Consider the following 25,714-nt stretch of genomic DNA (forward strand, 5'->3'; position numbering starts at 1 on the left):
CTGAAGTTAGACTGAGACTAATCCATGAAATCCATAATTAAGCCCATATTGATTTCTTTCAGCATGACACTGAAAATAAGAGCACAGTGGTTTACATCTTATTTCTTTTGCTTTTACAACTGAAATCGTTATACAGGTCAACACCTTCTCTTACCTAATCTGTAACACACTGAGAAACTGGAAAAAGGATTACTGTTGTGATTCAAGCCTATACATGAAAACAAGTGAAGCTGCTGTTTGATACTAGCTTAGGACTTCACCTTCTTCTATGAGAAACAGTAATTCTGTACTTCTCCATGCCATCCCACCTCTCCATACACACTATACAATAAGATAACTGGAATGTGGGAAGGAAAAGGTCAGTTGAAAGTCTGCTCTTCTGTCCCAGTTGTGAGGCCCTTTTAGCAAAGACTGTATCTCAGTAAAATACCTACCACAAACACTAACTTGGCAAATGCCGTTCCCTTGGAGTCTACTGAGCACATAAGGATAGAGATGGGACAAGGATTTTATGGAATGATCCTGACAGAGTAGATCAGACGTTCCCAGACCAGCTAAAGCATGCAACAGACAGAAAATATTTTCATTTCAAGGAGCATTTTGAGAAATGTAAAAACCACCCCATGCAGTCAGACCTGGAAAAGTAAGGTAGCTTCTACTAATTCATCTGTGGACTTTCAGAGTTTCAAAGCCAGGAATCACATTTTTGTGCATGCTTACACTGGCCCTGGCCAGCTGAAGGTAAAAAAGGTAACTGTATTACCATTAGTTTTGTAAGCTCCACATCAGGTAGAACTGATCTTCACATCAGCTGCTGTTCGACTTTCATTTAGTTCATTAAAATATCTTGTTCGGTCAGTTCTACCACTGTAATTTATTTTAAACATAGTGAAACCTTAACTAAAGAGGCAACCTGACATTAAGCAGCCACTTAAAAGCCTTTCCAGATTACCACTCCACTCTTTGTGGTGTGGGTTTGGGCACAGTAAAGTTTAGAGCCAGATTCCACTTTCCCTTAATTTCTCAGATCACTTCAATGCAAACTCCAAATTCAGACAGCAGCACCACAGACATGTTACCGTCAGTGAAACCAGCCAAAACATGTCCACCAGTTTGAGGTGGTCTTTTCAGCTAAGGTTGGGAAACAGCCCAAAATTGTGATCACTCTTCTGTTTTGTTTTGGTTGTGTTTTTTTGTTTTTTTTTTTAAACCCCACTTCAAAGTCAAAAAGCTGATTTTCCTCTCTTGCTGCTTAAGGCAAATTTAACTGGATACACAAATGGTGCAAGTGCCAAACCCATTTAAGAGTTGGAGGAACTTGCAAAACATTCATCGGCAGATTCTGTTGTTCTTACTCACTTTAAACAGCTCCAGCTCAAGTAATGGGACTTCTCAACACAATTAAGAAAAGCAGGATCCAATCCAAAAAGAATAGGCACATTTCATAGCTGAACAACATACTCTGCACTGAGTGGTGATCTGGCGAGGCTTTCAAGTGGCCATTTAATGGACAGTTGTATGCATGAAAAAGCAAGAGGATAATCTTATTTCAGGACGTTTTTTAAACAGCAACCACGTGCTAACCTATATTTCATTATCTATCCAAAATGTTTGCTAGTTGAGGAAGGCATTTTCAAGTGAAGATGTTCTGGGGAATCAAAAGGTTAAGCATTAATCTAATGGAAAAGAGCACTTTTTAATATTAGGTCACTACAAAATATCAGGCTACAAAATACAGGTAGCATTCAGCAGCTATGCTTTTCACAGGCAGGAATTCCCGGCAGAGTGCAAGGTTCTTCCAGGGAAGGTTTATGTCACTTAGTCCTTTATGCCCATATGCATATTTATTTATAAATAAACGGAGACGTAGTGATTAACGCTTTTCTTCACACATCCGGTACAAACACCGTTTGAATCGAGAGCCCGAAGGAGGAAAGGCTGTTGTGTGTTTTTTTTCAGGGGTAAGCCACAAAGCAGTAACTCCAAATTCATCCCGCGGGAGGAGCTGGGCAGGTGCCTGAGGGCACGGCCCGGGACTCACTGCCGGCCCCGGTGCTGCGGAGAGAGCTCCCGCCACCAGCCTCGAGGGGGTCGGTGCCCCGGCCGGAGCCCCCTGCCCGGCAGCCTCTTTTTCCCTCCCCTCCTCCATCACTTCCTCTCCCCCCTCCTCGCTGGCCCCTTTTTCCCTCAGCTCGGACCCTTTTCCTCTCTTCTCGGCACGTCCCCAGCTCGTCTCGCCCTCTCACTTCTCCTCCCCCCTCGCCTCTCTCCCCGCCTCGCCCCGCGGCTCTCACCCTCTCGGGCTTTCAGCAGCACCGTGTTGGCCACGATGTTCTCGATTTCCATGGTCGGGGGCTCCTTCCCCTCAGGGCAGCCGGAGTGGAGGCCGCCCCTACTGCCTCCTTCGCCCCCTCCTCCAGCCCCGCCACCGCCGCGACGCCAATCCTCCGCTCATCCGGCCCCGCAGGACCTCAGCGTTGTGCTCGCCTCTTCCCCATCACCCGCTGCTCGCCCCGGCACCGGCCTCCCCCTCCCCGAGGGCGGAGGCAAGGAGCAGGCAGCAAGCGCCCGCCCCGACCATGGTTCTACCGCCCTCCTCGGCCCGCCCCAGCCAGCTCCGCCTCTGCTCTCCTGTGCCACCTCCCCCGTCTCTCCTCCCCGGAACGACAACTCCCAGCAGGAGCAGAGGGGCATGCCCCGAGGGGCCGCTGGCGATGCTGCGCTGTGCCCGCTGGGTTATGTAGTGCACCGAGGCCTTTCCCGGCCTGCCCCCGAATCGTTCCATAGCAGGAAAGACGACCTTGAAATCTCGCGGTAGTTGGATGAAGCTCTCGCGAGAGGTGTGAAGCAGCCGCTTTGCTCCCTCCCCTGTTCCGCTGCGCACGCTTGGGGCCTGAGGGGGTCTGTCGCGGCACCGGCCAGAAGGGTAATTCGGAAGATTTTGCCCATTTTGTGCGCCCTGTTTGCACCTTCAGGCCAGGTCTCACACGCCGAGTGAGTGCTGAGCCTCTCCTTCCCCACACGCACCCACGCGGGCGGACAGACCGAAAATGGGGAAGGCATCGAAGCGGAAGCGAAAGGTCTCGGCGCCCGCGGCTGCCAAGGGCCCCGTCAAGTCAGCTATGGCTATGGTCCAGAGCAACCCCTTTGAGGTGAAAGTCAACAGGCAGAAGTTTGACATCTTGGGAAGGAAGACCAAGAATGATGTGGGGCTGCCTGGTGTCTCACGGTCCAAGGCTATCAAGAAGGTAAGAGGGCATCAAAAGTTGGGAGGAAGCATGGCATCTGCCGATGTGGTGGAGAGGTGGTAGGGCTTGAACCATCGCTGGTGAGACGAGACTACCTCGGTTGGGCCCAGGAAGAGTGGCTGGTCACCGCGTTTAGATAATGGCGAAGAAGTTACTGAGTATGTTTCCTTGCAGTGCAATTCACAGGGCTCAGTAATGCAAGTCTCCTTAACCCATGTGTGGGAATAGTCTCTTTCCAAATTACCCGGGTCCAGAATACAAAGGAACACGTTGTTGTCGAGCAAATACTGGACCAGAGTGCAGGTGGTTTTGTTGGTCAGGTTTAGTTGCTGGATGCTAAACTTACTGATAATGGTGCAAGATTGCTGTCACAGTGAAAGCTTGCAAGAGCACTAAGGTCTGAATGCAGTGAGAAATGTGTAGATACAAAGAAATGACCATTAATATGGAAAACATGCAGAGGACTTTTTGTGCACTGGTTAAATAGTTATGTTGTAGAAGAATGTTGGGATGCAAAATAATGATGTGTCCTCATTACCCTCATATGAATGACCATATAACTTAAGAAGGTTAGATCTTTTATCTGCTACCTTTACACTGGTTTAAAACTGCCTTTTTTTCTCTCTCTACTGACATCACCAGCTAAGCTACCTGACCAAAATCTATACTGCATAAGGAGGATGTTGTGTCTCATTGTGTATTTGGGATTCCAGCTACATTATGCTTGAGTGAAGCACTGGCATTTTTTGTGACCCATCTCTTCAAACAAATGAGGAAAGAGGTTAAAACCTCTGTAGATTCTCTTAAAGCTGGAAAAGCATAATTTGAAAGTTTGCCCCTGGGATTCTGACATGTTACAATCTGTGGTTGAACAGATTTGAAGCACTTACTGCAGAGGTTCTTAAAACCAGTGCAATTTGTCATTTTGCAGGGGTTCTGAAAGGGGATACATTGACTAAGTTTTTGTCAGTAGAATTAGTCAAAGAGAGAGCACATCAAATAACTGATTTTAAAAGTACTTTTCCATATGCAAGGTATTAAGAGATATTAAAGTTCATGCACAGTGCTTAAGCTTCCTAGTGATTTATATATTCTCTGTAAGAATTGGTTTATGGCTTAGATAACAAGACCAAAATAAGTTTAGCTGACAAAGTAATATTTCCTTTCTTTATTAAGTTATTCTTGTATACTAAGCTTCAGGCAAATCAGAATTCTTCAGTAGCAGTGCAGGCTTTATGTGATAAAATAAAGATGAGATAAAGTATACCACCTTTTGTCTTCATGGGGGCAGCCTGTAAGAGAACTTAATGACTCTGATGTATTGCATGAGCTTCCCACCTCTTTTCTCATGAGTTTTTTTCCTTCTCTTTCATTGCATTCTGATAAACTAATTACATTGCCAGGGCACCGTGGAGCTTTTATGTCCTTGGCTTTGGAGGTAGTTACTCTCTTTGGGTTTTAATTCAATTTTTTTTTTCCTCCTAGCGTACCCAAACGTTACTGAAAGAATATAAAGGAAGGGAAAAGGCAAATGTGTTCAGAGATAAACGTTTTGGTGAATATAACACCAAGATAAGTCCAGAGGAAAAGATGATGAGACGATTCACTTTGGAAAGGCAGGTAAAGTATAGCAATTAAAAAAAACAACCCAAAACAGTACACCAAGAAAAATCCAAAGCCTCAACACTCATTTTTTTTTTTGAGACTGTCCCCCTTAACAGAAGGTTTTGAAGGTTAATGCTTTCCTTTTTTGATTTTATGTTTAGAACTTGCATGAGAAAGCAGGGCTTCGTGGGAATCCAAAATTCGTCATGAAAACATTCTGGTTTTGCAGAACAAGTTTTTTAAGCAGAAATTTCTTTGAGCACTGATATGCAAGAAAGCCAGTTTTAAGCAGATTCATTGGTTGCTTGGTTTTCTTTGACTGCTCTGACTACTCTGATTTGGGAATTGAATTAGGAAAAGGCAATCAACATCAAGTACACTTTGGTATTTCTGTACAGCTGTTGAGCAGCAGCTGTTTTATTTGCTACCCAGAAGCACTCTGTATCTTGCTATCGCTCTGTAATGCGAACTGTATGTGCGGAACAGTTCTTTCTGCCTCATTATACTCAGTCTCCAGAACTGAATAGTGTAATATCATCTTCTACTTCTGTGAGTACACTGAAGGCTGTTTCATTAGGCCTGAAATGTAGTAGTTAAGAATTGATGTGACTGATAAAGCTTAACCTTCCTCAGGTTTTCTGAGTTACTCTATTTGGACATAAGTACAAGAGTAAAAGAGACATCATATTCCTTCACTTAAGATTTAATGTAGTTGAATGAAAGTATTAGTCCAGTAGTGCTCTTACTCCAGTGCTCAGTTCTGGCAGAACACTGGAATAGGAATCCCTTCAGCTAGCATTAAAAACACAGGTTTTACCAGTTTATTGCCTGGGAAATAAAAGTCTTCTCTTATTTAATTGTTTTATTTCAATGTTCTTAGCAAAATTATGGAAAGAAGAACATCTATAATCTTAATGAAGAGGAGGAATTGACTCATTATGGCCAATCTTTGGCAGAAATTGAAAAACTAAATGATATTGTTGATAGTGACAGTGACACAGAAGAAAGAGGAACACTGTCAGGTAAGGCATGCCAGCTGGCATCCCACTGCTGGTTTTATTGTTGGCACATCATTTTTGCAGTACTGTCTTTCATTGAGAAAATAGTATGTAATTGGTGGGATGTTTAAGCCAGAATTGATTACCTCTGAACCAAAAAAGCAGCTCTCTGGATTGTAGACAATGTTAAGATGGAGCCATCTGCCTGGCAAGCTTCTTTAATCTGTGGGTTTTCAGCATACCTGTATCTTAAGACCTTTGGCCAAAATCTGCAGTGTGAGTTTTCTGGTTGCTTTCTTGTGCCTCTGCAGTTGGTGCCATGGTTTTAATAGTCATGAGGTCTTGGGTGACAGGGTGGAATTGATGATCTTTGAGGTCTTTTCCAACCAGATTGATTCTATGCACCTAAGTACTAGGTAAAAGACTGAAAAACCCTCCTACCTCATACAAAGTTTTTGCCAGTGTAAATCATGTGTCTAGCATCAGTCTCTTGTGGTATTCCAGATGGGGTTAAGTGCTCCTATTCTCACTGGAGACACTGTCCCAGCCAGCAGCAGCACTCCAGCACTCACGTATGGGTTTGAAAAGGATTCACAATCTAATTGTTTTGGTTTTTGTTCTTTTCTAGCTGAATTAACTGCTGCTCACTTTGGCGGGGGTGGAGGCCTCCTTCGTAAAAAAGCATCCAGTGGGCAGCAAGATGCAGAGGAGGAAAAACCTAAATCTAGGAAGCAACTCATAGAAGAGATGATAGCCAAGTCTAAACAAGAAAAGGTGAGTGTTTAGCCCTGAAATATTAATAAGCATGATTAAGAATTCCTGACAACACAGAATATAACAGTAGTGGCATAGAAAACAAAGGAGATAGCTGTCTTAAGAGAAGTGTCCTAGCTCCTTGATTGAAGTCCATCTGACTTGGCAGGCACTTCAGGATATGCATTGAATATCTGCTCTTGTTGCATATCTTCAAATCTCCCCTTCTGGTGACTCCTGACTTGTTTTCTGTATGCTGCCACTCAGTGTAGCTCTGTATTTATTCATCCATAAAGAATATTTACACCTCTAAAATATTAAGTACTGAGGTTTATGTACTTGCCAGAAACAACATTTTGGTTTTGTGCTGTAAGTACTACGTCGTGATCATCTGAACATAACTGCTGCATTTGTTTATTTCCTTACTTGTTAGCAAGAGAGGCAAAGTCGGAGGGAGAGTGCTCTAGAACTCACAGAAAAGCTGGACAAAGACTGGAAGGAAATCCAAACCCTCATGGCCCACAAACCCCCAAAGTCAGAGAGAAAAGACAAAGAGGTAGAAAAACCCAAGGTAAGATTGTTGGCTAGATTGTTTTGTTCTAAGAACTCGTGCTTTTGACTCACAGTGGCTAAAGTAGTCATTTCTTCACAAAATACGATGTTGCCTGCTGTTCACATGGACTGCTGTGAGTTTAGGAGAGTTTGATTAGTTGGAGGAATGTAGGAGTCTGTGTGATTTATCTGATTTTAATTGCCTGTTGCTTTTCATTAGTCATCAAACATGAAGGAGGTTGCAGGTTGAACAACACTGTTTGGTACAGCTTCTTTTTATGATGAGTAAATTTCTTGAAGAAGTCAAATTGTTGAGAACATTGACTTGGTTTGAATGCCTTTGCAGTGTTCCTTGGATGAAAGAACTCTTACCAACAAAATGTTTCAGAGTCACAGAACGGTGGGGGTTGGAAGGGACCTCAAAAGATCGTCTAGTCCAACACCCCTGCTACAGCAGGTTCCTCTAGATCAGGTTGCAGAGGATTGTGTCTAGGTGTTTTGGAATCTCTCCAGAGAAGGAGAGTCCACAGCCTCTCTGGGCAGCCTGCTCCAGGGCTCCAGCACCTCACAGGAAAAAAGTTTTTCTTTATGTTTAGGTGGAATTTCCTATGTTCTAGTTTGTGCCTGTTGCCCCTTATCCTATCACTGAAAAAAACCTGGTCCCATCAGCTATTTATCAGCATTGAGAAGATCCCCTCTTCTCCAAGCTAAGCAGACCCAGGTCTTTCAGGTTTCTTTCTTGTGAGTTGGGTACAGAAAGAATCAAAATACTTAACTTTTGACTAGATACCTTATGGTCTCAGAATCACAGTATCACCACGGTTGGAAGAGACCTCAAAGATCATCAAGTCCAACCTGTCACCACAGACCTCATGACTAAACCATGGCACCAAGTGCCATGTCCAATCCCCTCTTGAGCACCTCCAGGAATGGTGACTCCACCACCTCCCTGGGCAGCACATTCCAATGGCCAATGACTCTCTCAGTGAAGAACTTTCTCCTCACCTCAAGCCTAAACTTCCCCTGGTGTAGCCTGAGACTGTGTCCTCTTGTTCTGGTGCTTGTTGCCTGGGAGAAGAGACCAACCCCCTCCTGGCTACAACCTCCCTTCAGGTAGTTATAGACAGCAAGAAGGTTTCCCCTGAGCCTCCTCTTCTCCAGGCTAAACAATCCCAGCTCCCTCTCAAAGCCTTTTTTTATCAGTTTGTATTTTATACTAAGGGAAATAAACTTTTAAATCTAAGAATAAATATTGTGATGCATTGCACTGTTGGTTTTTTTCCTTGTAGAAAGTTGGTGTTATGTTGGCAATAGAGTTCAGTTTTTGAAACAGTGGAGTAATGATCTGAACTTGTGATGAATGTGCTCTCAGTGAATGAACACAAGATACTGGATCAAAAGTTCATATAAGATGCATTGATTCTTACTTCGTAGCTGTTAGTCTGGCAAAGGGGTACCTGTGGAGCAGAATAATAACACTTAAGATAATAAACAATTATATAAATCTTTCTTTAGCCTGATGAATATGATATGATTGTTCGAGAACTTGGATTCGAGATGAAAGCAAAGCCTTCAGAGAGGATGAAGACAGAAGAAGAATTGGCAAAAGAGGAGCAGGCACGACTCCAGAAGCTGGAGGTACACCGTTTATGGATTCAGATTGTTTTGTAGCCTGTCTTTTGGGAGTGACCACTTACATTCATTGCTTGACCTTAAATTGAATGTGACTGCAGTTGGTCAAGGGGGGAATTCAGGAAATCTTCTGTTTGTGGCTTTTTTGCAGTCTGGTATTACAGGAGTGACCAGGCTTACTACATGACTGTTGAGCTTTAGGAAGAGAGCTGGTCTTTCCTCAATAAATATGTAATACTCCTTCAATTTGCCTTTAAAATGTTTTAAATTATTCAGGTTAAGAGGTGCTTCAAAGTCAGTAAGGGGAGCATCATGGCACAGCAGTCAAATTAATACCCTGGCAAGTCACTTACTGTTTTCTTCTGGTGCTGCAAGAGTCTTCAGCAGCAGCGTGTGTATGGCTTTGCTTTGCAGAGGAGTAGGATTCTCTTGGGAGTTGTTGTATGCTCTGTTACACTGAGCTTACAGAAAGGTTGATTGGTGAGGTAAATGTTTCTCTCCTCTTTTTGGTATATTGGGGGACATATTGAGGACTGCAGGGATTTGGTACCCTCAGGTTGCCATAGAACAGTTTGTTAGTTAACAGAAAGAAGGCTTTTATTTTTGTTTATTTTCTCCTCCTGTCATCTTGTTTGATGGACAGTCTTACCTGGTTGCCCAGGTGGAAACCCTTTACACCTTTAGTATGTTCTAACAACCTTGTGGTATGGTTGCACTTGCCACAGACTTGTTGCAGTTATGGGAAACAATAGCTCTACAGAATCAGAAGCTTGCAGTTCCTGGTAATGATGCATTTTCTCACGAGCAAATCAGATACATTTAAAAAGGACAGAACATGCCAATTCTGGCAAACCCAGCATGCAAGCCTTCCAGACAAGCCAATGCAGGTGTCTGTGTGCTCTTACCAGGTGCACTCCCCACAAGAAGTAGTGTCAGCAGCTTTTGCTCAGAATTTCTTGTATCACTGGTTTTTCTTTTCATCAACTTGAGTAATCCTAGTTACGTTTTCTTTCCCTTTGAATTTTTGGTGGTTTTGGTTTCTTTGTTTCTTAGCTGTAGTTTTGGAGGGGTCTTCCACTCTGGTGTAGTAACCCAGTTGCTTTAGATGCCTCCCAGCTCTGTGTGATGTTTCTTCTAAACCACAGGCAGATCGACTCCGTCGCATGCGTGGGATAGATGAGCAGGCGAATAAAAAGAAACCCAGCCACATCTCAGCTGATGACCTAGCTGATGGCTTTATCCTGGATAAAGATGACAGACATTTATTGTCTTACAAGGTAAGGTTTAGCATTTCCAAGTTTTCAGAGTTTTGAAAACAAGATAGGAGTATTAGTTTGGAAGTGAGCTCTGCAGAGACCTCTAATCCAGACTCTGCTCTAAGCAGGGCCAAGTATGAAATCACCACTTTGCTCAGGGCTTTATCCAGTCTGTCCTTGGAAAATCTCCAAGAATGGAAGCTGCAGCTCTCTGGGCAGCCTGTTCTTCTGATTCTGCTTACCATGAAAAAGTTTCTCTTTATATCCTGTCTGAACATCTCTTGATTCTACTTAGTCCTGTTGCTTCTCACTTTCATGTCTCTACTAACAGGATGGAAAAATTAATATTGAAAATGAAGAAGAGGAAGCAAAAGATGAGGAGGAAGAAGAAGAGGAAGATGGGAAGGAAGATGATGAGAATGAAGAAGAAAGTGAGGAAGAATCTGCTAATGAAGATGAGGAGGAAGTTGCTGCAGATAGCCACTCTGATCTTGAATCTGATCTTGAGAGCGAGGAAGAAGCTGCAGGGAATAAAGAACAGAGGAAACACAAGAAAAGTGAATCACAGAATGTGGAGAAACTGGATCCAAAAATGGAAGCTGCCAAATCAGAGCTTCCCTATACATTTACCGGTAAGCAAAGAGCTGATCCAAAGATCCCTGATGTCTTCAGGGATAGCCAGTCTCTTCCTTTGCCCTGTAGGATCTTGTGTATGCCTGTTCATACATGAAGCATGACTTCATAATTGCCTTCTACTATTCCAAGAGTAACCAGTAATTGCTGCTCTTGGTGATCAGCCCTAGTCATGCTCTGAGCAGTGGAAAGCAGATCTGTTTCAGCCCAGAGTTGTTTTGGCTACTCAAGCAGCCTTAGAATTGAAATATTGATACTGGGGAGAGAAAAGTGAACAGATCTGTACTCCTTGCTGAGGGCCACCAGCACAGTGCTGGTGGTTCACATAAGGGAGGCCAGAATACTATTCCATTAAGCACACTTAAAGAGAAAAAGTTACTTTCTCCAGGGTTTGGGCTGACATTTTTGTCAAAGAAGATGCTTGGAGAGGCAGGATTCTGAGCTTCAATCCCTATGATGTAACATTGCAGGACTGTTAAATAGCCACTCAAAGCTTGACCTCTTCTGGGTCTGTGCCTGGGAGGAAGGAGGAGGCACGTTTCCGGTAGTACACAAAGCATTCATTAATATTAAGTGTGTAATGCATCTAGCTATTGTCCTGCTGTAGATTTTTCTAACAAAAACATCTCTTGCAAGATTGAACAACCTTTTAAACTACTTCCTTAAGTGCTTGTGTCTTCCCATCAAAAGGAGATAACTTACTACCCAAAGCCTTTGAAATTGCATTCAGTGTTTGCTTTGACCAGAAAGCAGTCGTGTTATCCCAGAAAATTGCCCCAGTTGGGATGTTCTCTAGCATGTGAACTTTGCAAAAGATTAAATATTTGCCAGTGGGGGGTGGTGGTGTTAATTTTCTGTTTGTGGCTAATTCTTACTTCTCTTAATATCCTTCATACAAAGCTAGTTATGTGTGAATTAAACATGGAACTGATTACATTATGGTAAATTTATAGATGAAGGTGTGCTTAAGTTTAATTCTGCTCTGTGTGTGTCAACATGGTTTTGCTCAGCAAATTGAGGATGAATTGAATGTGAATAATTCCAAACCATTATTTTCCAACTTGTTCAGGTGTATAATGTTCCATATGTGCTGATACATAACAAGTGGGTAAAAGGTGATGATTTAAAAGCCCTGTGGTACTTTTTTTTCCCCCCCGAATGATTAAAAATTGGCAATTGAAAATTTGTTAAGTGTTCAGTTGAATTAAATACATTGAGAATTTTGCCTGGTCACTTTTTGTTTTTACCTTGTAGTTCCTGAGTCCTATGAGACATTTAAGTCTTTATTGGCTGGAAGAACAATAGAGCAACAGCTTCTTATACTAGAGAGAATTCAGAAGTGCAATCATCCAAGCCTTGCAGCGGGAAACAAGGAGAAGCTGGAAGTATGGGCCTTTTCTTTTGGCTTGGTTTAAGTTTAAAATTAATTGGAATTCCAGAGCAAGTTTTATTAAGTACTCAGGAAACAGTATAAAACATACATGCTTCTGTCTTGTGAGTAGAATTAACATACCACTCTTCCTAATTTCTGTATCGCTGTTCTTTTGTGCTTTTCATGTACACTGAAGACAAAAACAACAATCCAACTTTAACATATTATACTTCTTGCAGAAATTGTTTGGCTTCCTTTTGGAGTATATTGGGCACTTAGCAACTCTGGATTTGCCAGAACTCAGAACAATTGATAAACTGGTCCTGTAAGTAAGAAATTCTATGGACTTTTGCATCTTCTTGATTTAAAGAGAAAAGCTGCCTAGGGTGAAGCATTTAGTGTGCTGTTTCTTTCAACTTGTTCTGTAGGGATAGTAGGCAACTGGTAAACTCTCCAGCTTTCTAGTGTTTTAACAGCTTTGTGTAATGCTTGAACTGTTAATTGTATCAAGAAATTTTCAAAACCTCAACAGGTAATTTTTTTATCTGCAAAAGGCTTTTCATGGGTAGTGGATAAGTAATACCATGTATTATGCATCCAAACTTTGTATGAAGTTATTTAGACTACTGATAAAGGATTTTAAGCTTTGTAATGAGTGTGCAGTTCCTTTTGTAATCTTTGTCTTTTTCATGGGTTCTGTGAATTCACTCAAGGAACTTGCAGAAAATGAAATTAAGGAGTGTTCTAGTAGGCTCATAGAAAAGTTCCAAATAAACACTTCACAGGAAGTTGTTGATTTGGCCTTGTTGCCTTCAAATACCTGTCAGGCAGTTGTAGTGAGGAGAGAGCCAGATTTGTGTGAGTTATGCAGTGAAGGACAGGAGTCAGTAGCCACAGGCTGCTGCAAGGGAAATTCCAATTAGACGTAGAAAAAATCCTTACAGGAAAAGTGCTGAACAGTAGAACAAGTTTCCCAGAGAGGCTGTGGAATCTCTGCCCCTGAAGACAGACAAAACTCAGTAAAGCCACAAGCAGCTTTGAAATTTTGCATCAGATCTCCAAAGGTCCCTCCAAGCAGAACTAGTTTGTGATTCCTTTACAGGCTAGACAGCTCTCTTTCAGCCAGTTATTTTGTGTCATTTCCCTCATATGTATTTATCCAGTACTAAACTACCTAAGTTAGTGTAAAATCTGATGTGCAACTTTAGCTTTCATTGCTCTGCAAGAGCACTGATCCATTCCTGCTGTGGCACATGCTCTGTAAAAAAGTATAAACACATTTTGATTGTTTTCTAAAGCTGGGATTTATCTGTATCACCACAGACATTTGCAACTGAAAATGCTAGAAAAAGTCAGACCAAACAGATGCAGATTCCTGACTACATCTCCCTGTAGGGACTCAGCACAGGCAGGAGGCTGACCTAACTTTGTGGATTTTTTTTCTTCTTGTTTTAAGTAATAACTTTGCTCACCACATTGCTGCCTCATAAGCTGTTTAATGTTACCTAAGAGTATTTAGATTAGTGGGCTGCCAGCATAACTCAGTGCAGTGAAATGCAGAGTTAGGGAGGTTCAGAAGGATGGGGTTTAACCATAGCAGGTGGTTGGGGAGTGTATTTTTAAGGTTTTTATTGTTTTTCATTTAAGATTTAAAAACCACCAAATCAAAGATGATTTCACAAGCAAGACCCAGTGAAAAATGCTTGTCTCTAAAGTATAATGGAACAATAATACCATGTATACTGGGTGGCTGCTTCTGGAAAGGAATCATTTGTTTCAGGGGGTTTGTTACTGCTGTAGTGTAGATGGAAGGCAGGAAATCTTCCTACAGCTGCTTAAAAATGATATTTTTTATTCATATGAGTGGTGTGACTTGATTATGATTTATATTTCTTGTTAATAGGCCACTGTACAATCTTTGCCAGATGTTTCCAGAGGCAGCCAGTGACCGTATGAGGTTCATCCTTCGAGATGCAGCCCATGATATGGAAGAAGTTGTTGAAGTCAAAGGCCGTGCAGCGTTCCCAGGTTTAGACACGGTAATGAGCACCTTCTGCTAGGACACTCTCTTCTTTCCATTGGGACAGAAAAGCCAGTAAATAAGAAATGGCATTAATTTTACATTTCTTGGAATCTAAGGAATTATTAGTATCTAGGACTTGTTAGGTTTCTCAGTGTTTTAAATTGCCTCTCTGGAGATAAGTTGTAACAAAATCCCTCAGAACAAAAAAAAGTCCTGAGAAAGAAATGACCCCCACAAGCAAACAGCGCCCCCAACCCCCACCTCCCCACCCCAGCAAACAATAGCCACCCCCAGGCAAACAAGGACACCCCCCCCATACAAACAGCCACCTCCCCCAAGCAAACTGTAGCCACCCTCAGGCAGACAATGACCCCCCACGAGCAACCAACCAGCCCCACTTAAGCCCCTTCTTCAGAACAGAAGAGTTACTCTGTAGTATTAATAAGGAGAAAGTATCTCCAAATTGCCACTCTACTTTTCCTAGCAGAGAACTCTTTGTTTTCCTGATGAAACTTAAATGGGTGGTTCTAGGAAGAAGTGATACTGACAGTTATGTTCTGAGTTTAAGTGCAAATGTTTCAAGAACTCTCCACAGAAGTGCACTGTCTCCTAGGTTAACAAAAATAACATTGAAACACTGTTATAACATCACAACATTTCTTAGAACTTTATCATTGATAAATTATTGACTTGGAAGGGATAGAAGAATTCAAATATTCTTCTATATTATAATTCTTCAAGGAGGTAAACACAAAGTAAATACTAGTAACATGGAAAGAAACTGTTTATGTTAGTAACATTCCAAAATGTTCCATGCTATATGAATCCTCCTTCAGTGTGTAGGCAATTGGTTGTTAGGGACTTCAAGAGTGGAGCATACAGACAATGGGTATTTGGTTATTGTAGTAAAAAGACAAACCATGAGTCAGTGTTCCACAGAGAGCTACTTGTTTTCTGTCTTCAGGTTTGATGAAGCGGTGCTGCCTAATGGAATAATTAGACCACTGAAAGAAAATAGACTGAAGGATTTTGCTTCGAAGGCTTGGTGCTTACAGCTTGCAAAATATTTATGTTGAGTTCTTTTGAAGAGTCTTTACTCAGGATGTTTTGGATTTTGCAGGAAGTGTATTGTAGAGAGCTTTTTACTTCTGATTATTTTTTTTTTTGTCACTGTCACCCATATGACACCAATCTCACTTCTGACTTTCATTCCTTGCAGTAGACTTTTCCAGTTTTCAAGCCATCATTATGATGTAGGCTGGAATTACATCACCTTCCTATTCTTGAAGCACTTGTTTGAGTGAATGCTCTTAGACCAGCTGTGTTAGAAGACCTGCAGTGCCTATGCTTAATCTAACCTTAAATTTGGACTGGGGTATTTAGTAACCAAAACAGGTCAGGAGAATCTTTGTTTACAACAGGAATTTCATGGAGATAAACAAGGCTGAGACAATAAAACTTCACTTGTGTCTAGCACATGGGAGACCTAGTTCCTTCTTGGTTGTTTCCTAAGCTGCCTTGTGGAGTTAATGCAGTGTTAGATTTATAATGGATATTCCATATTCCCATATAACTTACACAGTCAATAAGTAGGTCATGTATCCTATCACATCTTTCAAACTGATGTGTATTTTTGTGAAGCTAAGTGCAAGGTCCTAGAGTTCTAAATACCAAGGCACTTCTGAATACAAGCAATTCAATAAATGCCCCACCTGGAGTCCTGTGTCTAGGTCTAGAGCCCCCAACACAAGGACAGGGAACTGTTAGAGCAGAGGAAGCCACAAAAATTATCCAAGGGCTAGAGGACCTCTGCTGTGAAGACAGGCTGAGAGAGTTGGGGTTGTTCAGTCTGGAGAAGAGAAGTCTCTAGGGAGATGTTAGAGCAGCTTTCCAGTCACTTCCCTGAAGGAAGGAGGTTGCAGGATGAGTTGGAGAGGGACTTTTGACAAAGGCAAGGAGTGACAGGATGAGGGGTAATGACTTGAATCTGGAAAAAGCTGGATTGAGCTAAGACATGAGGAAGAAATTCATCCTCATGAGGGTGGTGAGGGTCTGGAATGGGTTGCCCAGAGAAATTGTGGAGGCTCTAAGCCTGGCAGTGTTCAAAGGCAGGTTGGATGAGGCCTTGATCAAGCTGGTGTAGTACGAGGTGTCCCTATCCATGGCAGGGGGGTGGAACTAGATGATCTTTTCAAGTCCTTCCCAACCCATTCTATTATTCCACATTTCTGTCTTTAGATTACTCTATGGCAGTTACTCATTCACCAGTTACACATGTGTAAAGTCAAGATCCTGGGAATATTGTCTTAACTCTCTTTTGCTGTACTCTGTTTTATCTTCTTTCAGCTTATTTATTTGAAAATTACATCTTTGTTGTTTCCAACTTCTGACTTCTGGCATCCAGTTGTAACACCTGCTTTTATCTACATGAGTCAGCTGCTTACCAAGGTATGTCTGTGCTGTGCTATTTCAGTGTAGAGCCTTGTTTTTAACAAGGTACTCTAAATTGAAACATTAGCATTACTGTATAGAGTGGAAATGTGCTGAGAAGGCATCTTTGTGTTTGGTATGGTTACAGGTAGTAGTTGGAAGAAAAAGTTAAGAGGAAAAAAACCTTTCCAGGGCACAGTCCAACTCACAAAACTAAATCCAATCTTCTTTCAGGCTGCCACACAATATGGCAAATTACATAGGAGCAATAGAACAGATGGAATACAGTCTGAAATCATTCATTACTGATTTCTCCTCCATGCATTCCATTTGTTCCTACTTCAGAAAGATATTCAAAGTTGGCAGTATTTGTTTTCCTTTAAAACGTACCTATTGCACTGCAGTTTGAATACTTTCTTCTTTTTCTATCCAAATATTCTCTTTACATGTTTCCAAAGTCTGGAGCTAGTTGTTCTGTTGTTGTCAGATGTCCAAGTTGTTCTGAGCTCGTTTGTGAAAGAATTTATTGTTTGTAGCTTAGCACCTTCTAGTGGCTAAACCAGTTCTGACAGACTTCATCTCCATTCTGCATCTACTCTTCACTGAGGGCAAGGGAAAGCTGGTATGGTTTTCATTTATGCCCAGTGGGTGTCATTTTGCAGCCTTTAAATGCCTACAAGTTAGGGGACCTCTTAAAAAGCAGGAATGTTAAATATTTGTGACGTACAGACTTCTCATTCTGAATGTTTTGTGCCTTTTCCTTTCAGTGTCGCATTACAACCTTGCAGGATGTTATTAAAGGTTTATTTATATGCTGTTTGTTCCTGGAATATGTATCTCTCTCCAGAAGATTTGTACCAGAACTCATCAATTTTCTTCTTGGAGTACTTCATATCTCTCTACCCAAAAACCAAGCCCAGGGTGAGTTTGCTTAGACCAAATGAGTAACACATTTTAGTATTAGTGTTGATCTTTCACATCTCAATAAAAATCTTTCACACTGAATTTATTGTTTTGAACATAAGCCCCAAATCATCTGCTAGATTAGCCATACACAACCTTGATTTGGGGACAGTTACAAACTGTGTTCCCTAGTGCTGTTGGCAGGAAGGAAAGAACTGAAGTTATTAAAGGAAATGAAGTCATGCTGCCTACCGTGCAGTATTTTTGCAGTATTGTTGTAAACAGACTCTGTGACTGGACTGTGCCCTGAAATTCAGTCACTAATGGAATCCTAGTGGGTACCCTGTATCTTCACAGTAAAGCAGCAGCTGATTCTGCAGATACCCTCCCTCTTCAGCTAATAGCTGTCACTGACAGAGGTGAGAGAAGTGTATCACAAAGTTGGTATTTTCCCTTGTTTATTTGACATGGATTTGTTATAGTGTCACAGAGGGCAGCTATTCTCACAGGCCAGATCAGTCTATGCTGTAACATAACTGTAGACTTAGCAACTTGCACAGACAGCAGAGAGAACAAAATTATCTTTTCAATTTGATCTACATACTAGCAAATGATTTTACTTAGAATGGTAGAATGGTTTGTGTTATATTGGACCTTCATCATCTAGCAGCAGCCCTCTCCCATGGAAACAGACACCTCCTACCAGACCAAGTTGCTCAAGGCCTGTCCAACCTGCCTTTGAACACTGCCAGTCTTGGAGCCTCCACGGCTTCTCTGGGCAACCTGTTCCAGTGCCTCACCACTCACTTGAGGAAGAATTTCTTCCTCATGTTCATGTAAATCAAGTTTGAAGCCATTGCCCCAGGTCCTGTCACTCCGTGCATTTTGACAAAGTCTCTCTCCAGATCTCCTGTAGCCCCCTTCAAATCCTGGAAAGCTGCACTGAGGTCTCCCTGGAGCCTTCTCTTCTCCAGGCTGAGCAATCCCTACTGTCTCAGCCTGACTTGATAGGAGAGGTGCTTCACTCTTCCTCTCGTCAACTTTTTCTTTGGGATCTGTTTCTAGTTTCAAAGTTACTCTATATCTGGGGCTTTTTGGTTGACGAATTTAGTGACAATAATTAACTTAGGAGGAGCTAATTCATGTGTTAGTATCTCTGTTTGGGTCACTCAGAGTGTCACTTAGCAGGTGTGAGGAGACTTTGCAGGAAGCCTATTCTCAAGTGAAAAATTCCATGATTTGTTGGCAAACTCACAGGACATCTGGGACTTAAGGAGCTACAGGCTACATGTTAATGTGCTCATCACCCTCCATAGACACCTGAAGAGTCTCTGTTCTCTAGGTAGCTGTCATTGTGATGAGGAGGGTTCAGCTTCTCTTGCTGCAGTGTTGCAGTACCTCTTCAGTAGTACTGAGTGGTTGTATCTCCCTTCATTTATTTTTCCCTTTAGGATTTTTATGCCTTTACATGCTGGCTTTTTTGTCCCCCTTTTGAATTCTCAAGCTATTAATGATGTTTTTTTCAACAAGCTTAGCACTGCAGTTTCACCTTTATTATCTTGTATGCCTGTACCCTACAGACTTTCTCCCAGCTGCCTCTCACAGCTTAGCAGTTTCCTCTGAAGTGTGAGCCAAGGTTACACAGCTGGGCTGCATCAGAGCAGAACACCAAGAGCTGAACTCTTAGAAGGAGTTGGGAAGAGGTTACAGAGTGGGTGGGTTACATAGCTCTTAAAGTATTTTCTCTTTTGTGCACTCTTAAGAATGTTTGATCTGGAGAGGTACAGTTAAAATCTAGGATTCTGAAAACTCAGCAACTACTTACAAACATTTGGTGGTAATCAGTAATCAAGCCTTAACCTTTGTTTTTTCTTTCTTTTCTTTGTATTTATGTTTGATTTTGCACTAGTTAAATTTGCAGTGTTGGCTTCTTCTAGCAGTGAGGAAAAGCTCAGTAAAAAGCATGTTAAAGCCACAGTCTTCACTGAGAATTTATCAGTCAATATCGATGTTCCAGAGTTATCAAACTATCCAATCATGCTTTTAAATATTTGTGGTGGGTTTAGGCTATGCCTTTAAAATTCAGTTACAGATTTTGAGCAAAAAAAAAGTAGAAAAATATAAACAAATTACTGTTGGGTGTAAAAAGGAATACAAAAGATTATTCTGAACAAATTCATTGGGTAGAATAAGAGGAGCTGTAGCAATTCTTCCCTTTTCTCTTCTGATCTCTGGCTGTTTTGCTTTGCTCAGGAGAGATAATCTGCATGCTTTGGCTAGCCTTGGCTAAATCTAACTTCTCTCTTCCTTTCTCTTGTCCCTTTTGTACAGGGGGTTGAGGGGAAGGCAGGCAGGGGGAATCTAGTAGCTTCCCCTGGTCCTTGGCCAGGGGGGTCCTTGTGCTGTTTAATAATTGTAAATATCTGTATAATATTGTAAATCCTGTATATTTTGTACATATTCATTGCATTCCATTGTAGAGTGTGGATTTTGCTTGTTAAATACAGCTTCATTTGCTTCTAACTGAGTTGGTCTGGCAAAAGTTAATGCGGGGGGGAAAACTTCAACCCGCCACAACATTCCTGGTGGTGGAAGTATTGCTGATAAACGTGATGATTAGGCTGTCAGTGTTTTGAAAGATGGGCACACATCCAGTTCTCTGGAATGTTGATATGCAGTCACCAAAAAAAAATTTCTTGGGGTTCAAAATCAGCAAATAGAACTCTTACTGATTTAATTTTATGATCTTGATCCATGAATTCTTGCAGGAAGAAGTTACGTGGACTACAGCTTCACAAGAGACTGAGCTGCAGTCTGCATTAGATGTAAAAAAAAATCCTTTTGCATTAAAAGGAGAAGAGCTGTAGGTGGAGGGAGTGGGAAGGAGTTGTCATTGTTGACAAAAAATAACACATAAAAAGTGTTGGTGTTTTTTCTTCAGAGTACTTGGAACTGATCTCATGTAATGATTATTGTTCTTGGTTTCTAGGCTATACTATAGTGCATCCATTTACACCAGTGGGGAAGAATTTAGAACTGCTTCTGGTGTGTGACAAGAAGGATCTGGAGAGTTGGCAGAAGCAAAATCTGCCCTTGAGTATTGTGACTAAGTTAAAGGAAACCAGCAGAACACAAATTAATCATATCAGGTACGTAGGAAATGTGAACAGGAGAAATACCAGATCATCTTTTGGGTCATCTCAGTGCCAGTGCACTTTAAGAGTAAAAATAGGAACAGTGAGTTGTTCTGCTTTATTTTTGTAGTGCTACTCTGTAAAGTAGAGTAGCTCCATAATGGCTAATCTTCAACCAGAAGGCTGTGGCAGGACACTAGTTGGAGTGCTCAGCTCTTCCATTCCTTTTTCATACATTTGTGAACTAACGAGAAGGATGAAGAGGCAGAGGAGGTGCTCAGTACTTCAAACTGCTGAGCTCTTCAGAGGCAAATAACTGGTTTTCCTTACAAAGACTGTATTAAAGAGAGTCATTTAAATAATAAAAGACTGAAGTTGGAGAAGACCCCAATTAAACTTAGGTTCATTAACCAAGTTCAGCCCCATTTTTTGCCTTGCACATTTCATTGGAGTTTCAGAACCTCAGAACCAGAATGTTTTTAGAAACAGTGTGAAAACTTCATATTCCACATGAGTGGCAAAGACACAATACTGGCTTGTGCTGTGTGCACTGACATAAAGATGTGTTACTGACAGTTTTCTTGGGTATTTGCTTTGGAGAAGGAAATTTTTAGTCTGATTTAACAACTAGTAAAGCCTTGTAACTGGTTCTGTCACTCAGTCTTAACAACAGATCGCTTCCAAATGGAATTGATTAATTTTATTTGGCAATCCACAGCAGTTTTTGCAACTGAAATGGTTAATTCTTTTGTGCATTAACAGGTTATCATGCCTTGCCCTGTGCTTTGACCTTATCAAAAAGTGTGCAGCTCTGTATGAGTCTTTACCATCATTCCATGAAATAATGCACCCTGTCAGAATTCTTCTTACACAGCATCTGCCAGTGAATGACTATCCTGAACAAATGCAGGTATGTGTTTCTCAACAATGAAATAATTTACATGTTTCATCAATAAATGATATGATGGAAACCTCAGTGAGAATTTTTTTCCCAAGGTTCAGGCATTTGCCTTCAAAAATTACAGGAATGTTTCTGTGGCAAAACCAAAGAAGAGCAGAGAATGTTTAGGAAAGGTATTCTTTCATTGTGTCTTTTTTCTTACCTCTCTAATTGAAGACAAGAGCACTTAGCTTTAATAATATGACATTCCATCAGGGACTTCAATTATAAGTTGTCTGGTCATTCAATTGCTCTTCTACTTTTGTAATGAATCTGTAGGACCTTGGTACCTTTTTAAAACAGTGCAATTGTTTATTTTCTAGCAGTGAGGTTCAAATTTTTAATCTCACTCTCTTCTAAAGCAGCAGAATTGTCCTCTCCTCAAAGAGGCACCATGGAATATCCTTCGAGAACAAGGTTTTAGAACAGAAACAGTGCAAAATAGCCAATATTTTTTGCTTTCAAAATGAACAATCATTCTTAAAATTGCCCTGAAAGGCAGAATTAAAAATGCTGTAGTCTTGCTTCTTCCCCTGCTAGGTGACACTACCTGCACTCCTTTCTTGCTGTCCATGGTACCAGTTTAAAAGACTTCCAAAAGTGTTTAAAAATCATCCAGCCTGGAAGGCTCCCAGTGTTAGCAGTGTCCTAATGAACAGCAAGACATTGCTAACCCAGTGCTTTTTACCCAGGAACATATGAGGAGAGCAGACTCAATTTACAATAGTTTGTGGATTATGGTATCTTTAATATGCTCTTGAAATTGTAATTTGATTGCATTTCCAGGAATGGTATCAGGGTGCTCTGAAAGAGCTAGAGAACAAAGTCAAACGCTACACCCCATTGATCTGTGAGAAAAAGAAGCCAGTGCCATTGAAGCAGTATACACCTAGAATTGTCAAAGTGTAAGTAAAGCAACACCTGAGGCAAAGTATTTAAACACTGAGATTTTCCTCAAGATGGAAGGGTTTGGAAAACAGGACATCAGCTGTTTTTCTGCTAGAGCTTTGTGCCCGAATCACAAGAAGGGAGCTACTTGGGTGGTAGGAATGAAAAGGGAAAAAGAGGAGGAATTCCAAGAAATGGAGCAAAGATTATCTTGGAGAAAAAATAGCACTGGGAAGCCACTCTTGCCCATATAATCAGCTGTAAATTAATAAATTTCAGAAGAGGTTGATGCTACTATCCTTTAAGCATATTACTTGACCCATTTCTTCCTTTCCCCCAGCCAAACAGTTTTCTACATTCTAACAGCAGCAATGACAAAATCCATGGGTTTTTTTTTCTCTTTTTGCATAGCTTGCAGTGACCATAGGCATTTTTTGTAGTCTGTTTTAGAATTAAGTTTCAATAACACTGGTTTGGTTTTGTAGAGAATAGGACAGCATTCAGGAACAATGCTTTATGTTGGCTGCTGACTTAGTTAACCATGTTGGTTTTCTACAAGGGCAGAAATTGTCTGTCTTCTTTATTCTAGTGAAGAGGACAACTTTCCTCTGCCATACCCAAATATTTTTTGTCAATTCATCTACAGAGAAGGTCTGCAAAAACTTTAAGTAAACTGGGAGAGTCTATCTTTCTGCAGACACCTTTCAGTCTTCCCCTCTAGCCTTTTCAGTCAATTCAAAATGCAGGCTACATGTGGATGACTGAAATGTAACTACTGCCTGCTTGTCCTTTGCATGATGTGGACACAAAGTTAGAAGGTTTGGTGAGTGGATTTCCTGTGTGCTCATTGACCAGCTCCTTATTTTCCAAGGTAACCACAGAAATAAAAAGGAATTAGAATATTGGCTTAGTGTTCATATAAAATAAACACCAGAAAGGTGGGTTTGTTAAGCTGCTCTGTTCTCATTTCAGTTTAGAGTTTGGAAGAACGCAGGGATGCAGCAAGAAAGAGCAAGAAAGAAAGCAGCTGATTCGGAAGCATAAACGGGAGCTTAAAGGAGCCATCCGTGAGATTCGGAAAGATAACCAGTTCCTGGCTAGGACACAGCTCTCAGAAATCATGGAAAGGTAATGTAGCCTCTGCTTCACCACCACCTGGGGAGTTGCCCTGCCCTGTGGTCATGCAGGTGTTGGCTAGAAGGTGGGACTTGATTTGATTTGCTGCATGCCAAGACTGACAATAATGATAAACTGGACAAAGCTCAAATAAATAAAACTGGACAGTTTAAGGGAACAGCTAATGTATTCAACAGAGATCATTTAAAGTGTCTTCACACTTAAGGGACCCTATGGATCATCTGGTCCAACCTTTTCTAGGTGATTGTGTAGTTGAAATGAGCTGGCCCAGCCTCCTGTCGAGCTGAGTCTTAAAACTGTCCCATGTAGGGTAATCTACTGCTTCCCTTGGGAGATGATTCCAATGTCCAACTGTTCTCATTGTTGTCAACTTAGCAGTTTTGTTTCTTGAGTTTAAGAGGATGCAGAATGTTTTTATCTGAAGTGTGTGTTGGTGAAATGCAAGAGTTGGGGGATTTCTGACAAGTTAATCACTGTTGTCTAAATATACTTCCATATTTTCCCTAACAGAATCTTTCTGATATATTTTGTTTGTTGATTGTTTGTTTTACAGAGATGCAGCCAGAAAAAGGAAAGTGAAAGAGCTTCTTGGTAGCCTTGCTACACAGGAAGGTGAATGGAAAGCAATGAAAAGGAAAAAAGGGAAGAATTAATTTGGACTGTCTACATGTGGGTTTTGAAGAGACTTTAGTTGCATTCTTTGGATGCATTCCTTCGGAGGAGACAACATCAGCAGATCTACCTGGAAAAGTCAACCTTCTTATTGAAAAAATCCACAGGTTTTCATAAGGAAAATAAACCCAACACTTTTGTATGTGGTACACTTCAGTTTATTTGAATAATAGAGAATATTTGGATGAATAATCAGTATTCTTAGTTGTATATGACTAGGTTTTAGTCTGACTTGAACTACAGACACACAAAATGTACAGCAGAAACCTTTTGTCGCCTCATTAACATTGAACAGTTGCAAGCAGCTCTCATAGTGCTGATATATTTACAACTTCAACAGTGGCATCTGTGGGTGTTGATTCACAGATGACTGGATATGAACCAGCATGTGCCCAGCTGGCCAAGAAGGACACCATCATTCTGGCCTGGATCAGCAATAGTGTGACCAGCAGGACCAGGGAGAGGATTGCCCTCCTGTACTTGGCACTGGTGAGGCCACACCTTGAGTACTAGGTTCAGTTTTGGGGCCCTCCCTCACTACAAGAAGGACACTGAGGTGCTGGAGTGTGTCCAGAGAAGGGCAGTGAAGCTGGTGAGGAGCAGCTGAGGGACTTGGGGTTGTTTAGTCTGGAGAAAAGGAGTCTGTGGGGAGACCTCATTCTCTACAACTCTCTAAAAGGAGATTGGAGCGAGATAGATTCTGGTCTTTTCCCTTCAGTGCTGGGTTGAGGGTTAGACTGGATGATCTTTGAGGTGTCATCCAACAGGATGTATTCTGTGATTCTGTGTTGGATGTTAGAAGAAAATTCTTCACTGAAAGGGTTCCAAAAGACTGGAACATGCTGCCCAGGAAAGTGGTTGAATCCTTCTCCCTGGAGTTGTTTCAAAGCGGCAGAGTTGTGCTGACATGTTTAGCACCAGACTTGGTAGAGTTCAAGAATGGTTGGACTAGGTGATCTTAAAGGTCTTTAGTCTGTAGCACTAGGGCATTCTAATTCATGTATTCAGTGGAGGAATGGAATCAACCTTCAAGCAGAAGTCCTTTGTCATAGCTATTATGTCCATTCATCTCTTCAGTAGTTGAGCAAAGCTCTGAAATTCTTAGTGTACTCATAACCGTTTTATTTAAGTGGACAGTCACATCCCTAACTCTCTTCCATTATTTTAGCATCTGTGTCTAATTACTGGTAGGTGCCCAGCATGAATGTGGAAAACATCTGCTTTTCAAATACAGCCAATAAATACACTATATTTGTGGAGAAACATTGTAATGAGACAGCATGACAGGTCATAGATTCACAGAATGGTTTGGTTTGAAGGGGACCTTCAAGATCATCTAGTTCCAACCCCTCTGCCATGGGCAGGGATACCTTCCACTACCCCAAGTTGTGCAAGGCCTCATCCAACCTGGCCTTGAACATCTCCAGGGAGGGGGCATCCACAGCCTTCCTGGGTAACCTGTTCCAATGTCACCTTCACTGTGATGAATTTCTTCCTAATCTCCAGTCTTAATTCTCCCTTCTTTCAGCTCAAAGCAT

The 25,714-nt window shown here is 41.5% G+C and overlaps 2 protein-coding genes across 2 annotated transcripts in view; one reads left to right on the forward strand and one right to left on the reverse strand.

Moving 5' to 3' along the window:
• GRK4 (G protein-coupled receptor kinase 4) overlaps nt 1–2,591 on the reverse strand; it is a 36,577-nt gene extending 33,986 nt beyond the window's left edge. The window contains exon 1 of the mRNA XM_009910081.2: nt 2,295–2,591. Within this exon, the coding sequence (XP_009908383.1) occupies nt 2,295–2,346 (52 nt within the window). The 5' untranslated portion in view covers nt 2,347–2,591. The remainder of the gene's footprint in view (nt 1–2,294) is intronic.
• A 334-nt stretch (nt 2,592–2,925) lies between these two features.
• Nucleotides 2,926–24,831, forward strand: NOP14 (NOP14 nucleolar protein). Its single transcript, XM_009910082.2, has 18 exons — nt 2,926–3,248; nt 4,734–4,868; nt 5,734–5,875; nt 6,480–6,625; nt 7,038–7,175; nt 8,672–8,794; nt 9,934–10,065; nt 10,376–10,676; nt 11,932–12,062; nt 12,289–12,374; nt 13,953–14,088; nt 16,419–16,520; nt 17,270–17,423; nt 20,395–20,554; nt 21,302–21,449; nt 22,266–22,384; nt 23,340–23,495; nt 24,058–24,831. The coding sequence occupies exons 1-18, from the start codon at nt 3,051–3,053 to the stop codon at nt 24,155–24,157; spliced, it is 2,607 nt and encodes an 868-aa protein (XP_009908384.1). The 5' UTR covers nt 2,926–3,050; the 3' UTR covers nt 24,158–24,831.
• The last annotated feature ends 883 nt before the right edge of the window (nt 24,832–25,714 follow it).

Source organism: Dryobates pubescens, chromosome 23 (genome assembly GCF_014839835.1).
Source record: "Dryobates pubescens isolate bDryPub1 chromosome 23, bDryPub1.pri, whole genome shotgun sequence".
Taxonomy (NCBI): Eukaryota; Metazoa; Chordata; class Aves; order Piciformes; family Picidae; genus Dryobates; species Dryobates pubescens.

Bases quoted from the DNA above. Each gene is read 5' to 3' on its own strand.
- NOP14 (XM_009910082.2), top strand. From the start codon at position 3,051: ATGGGGAAGGCATCGAAGCGGAAGCGAAAGGTCTCGGCGCCCGCGGCT. The intron at 3,249-4,733 runs GTAAGAGGGCAT...TTTTCCTCCTAG, and splicing joins GGTCCAAGGCTATCAAGAAG to CGTACCCAAACGTTACTGAA. The intron at 23,496-24,057 runs GTAATGTAGCCT...TTTGTTTTACAG, and splicing joins CTCTCAGAAATCATGGAAAG to AGATGCAGCCAGAAAAAGGA.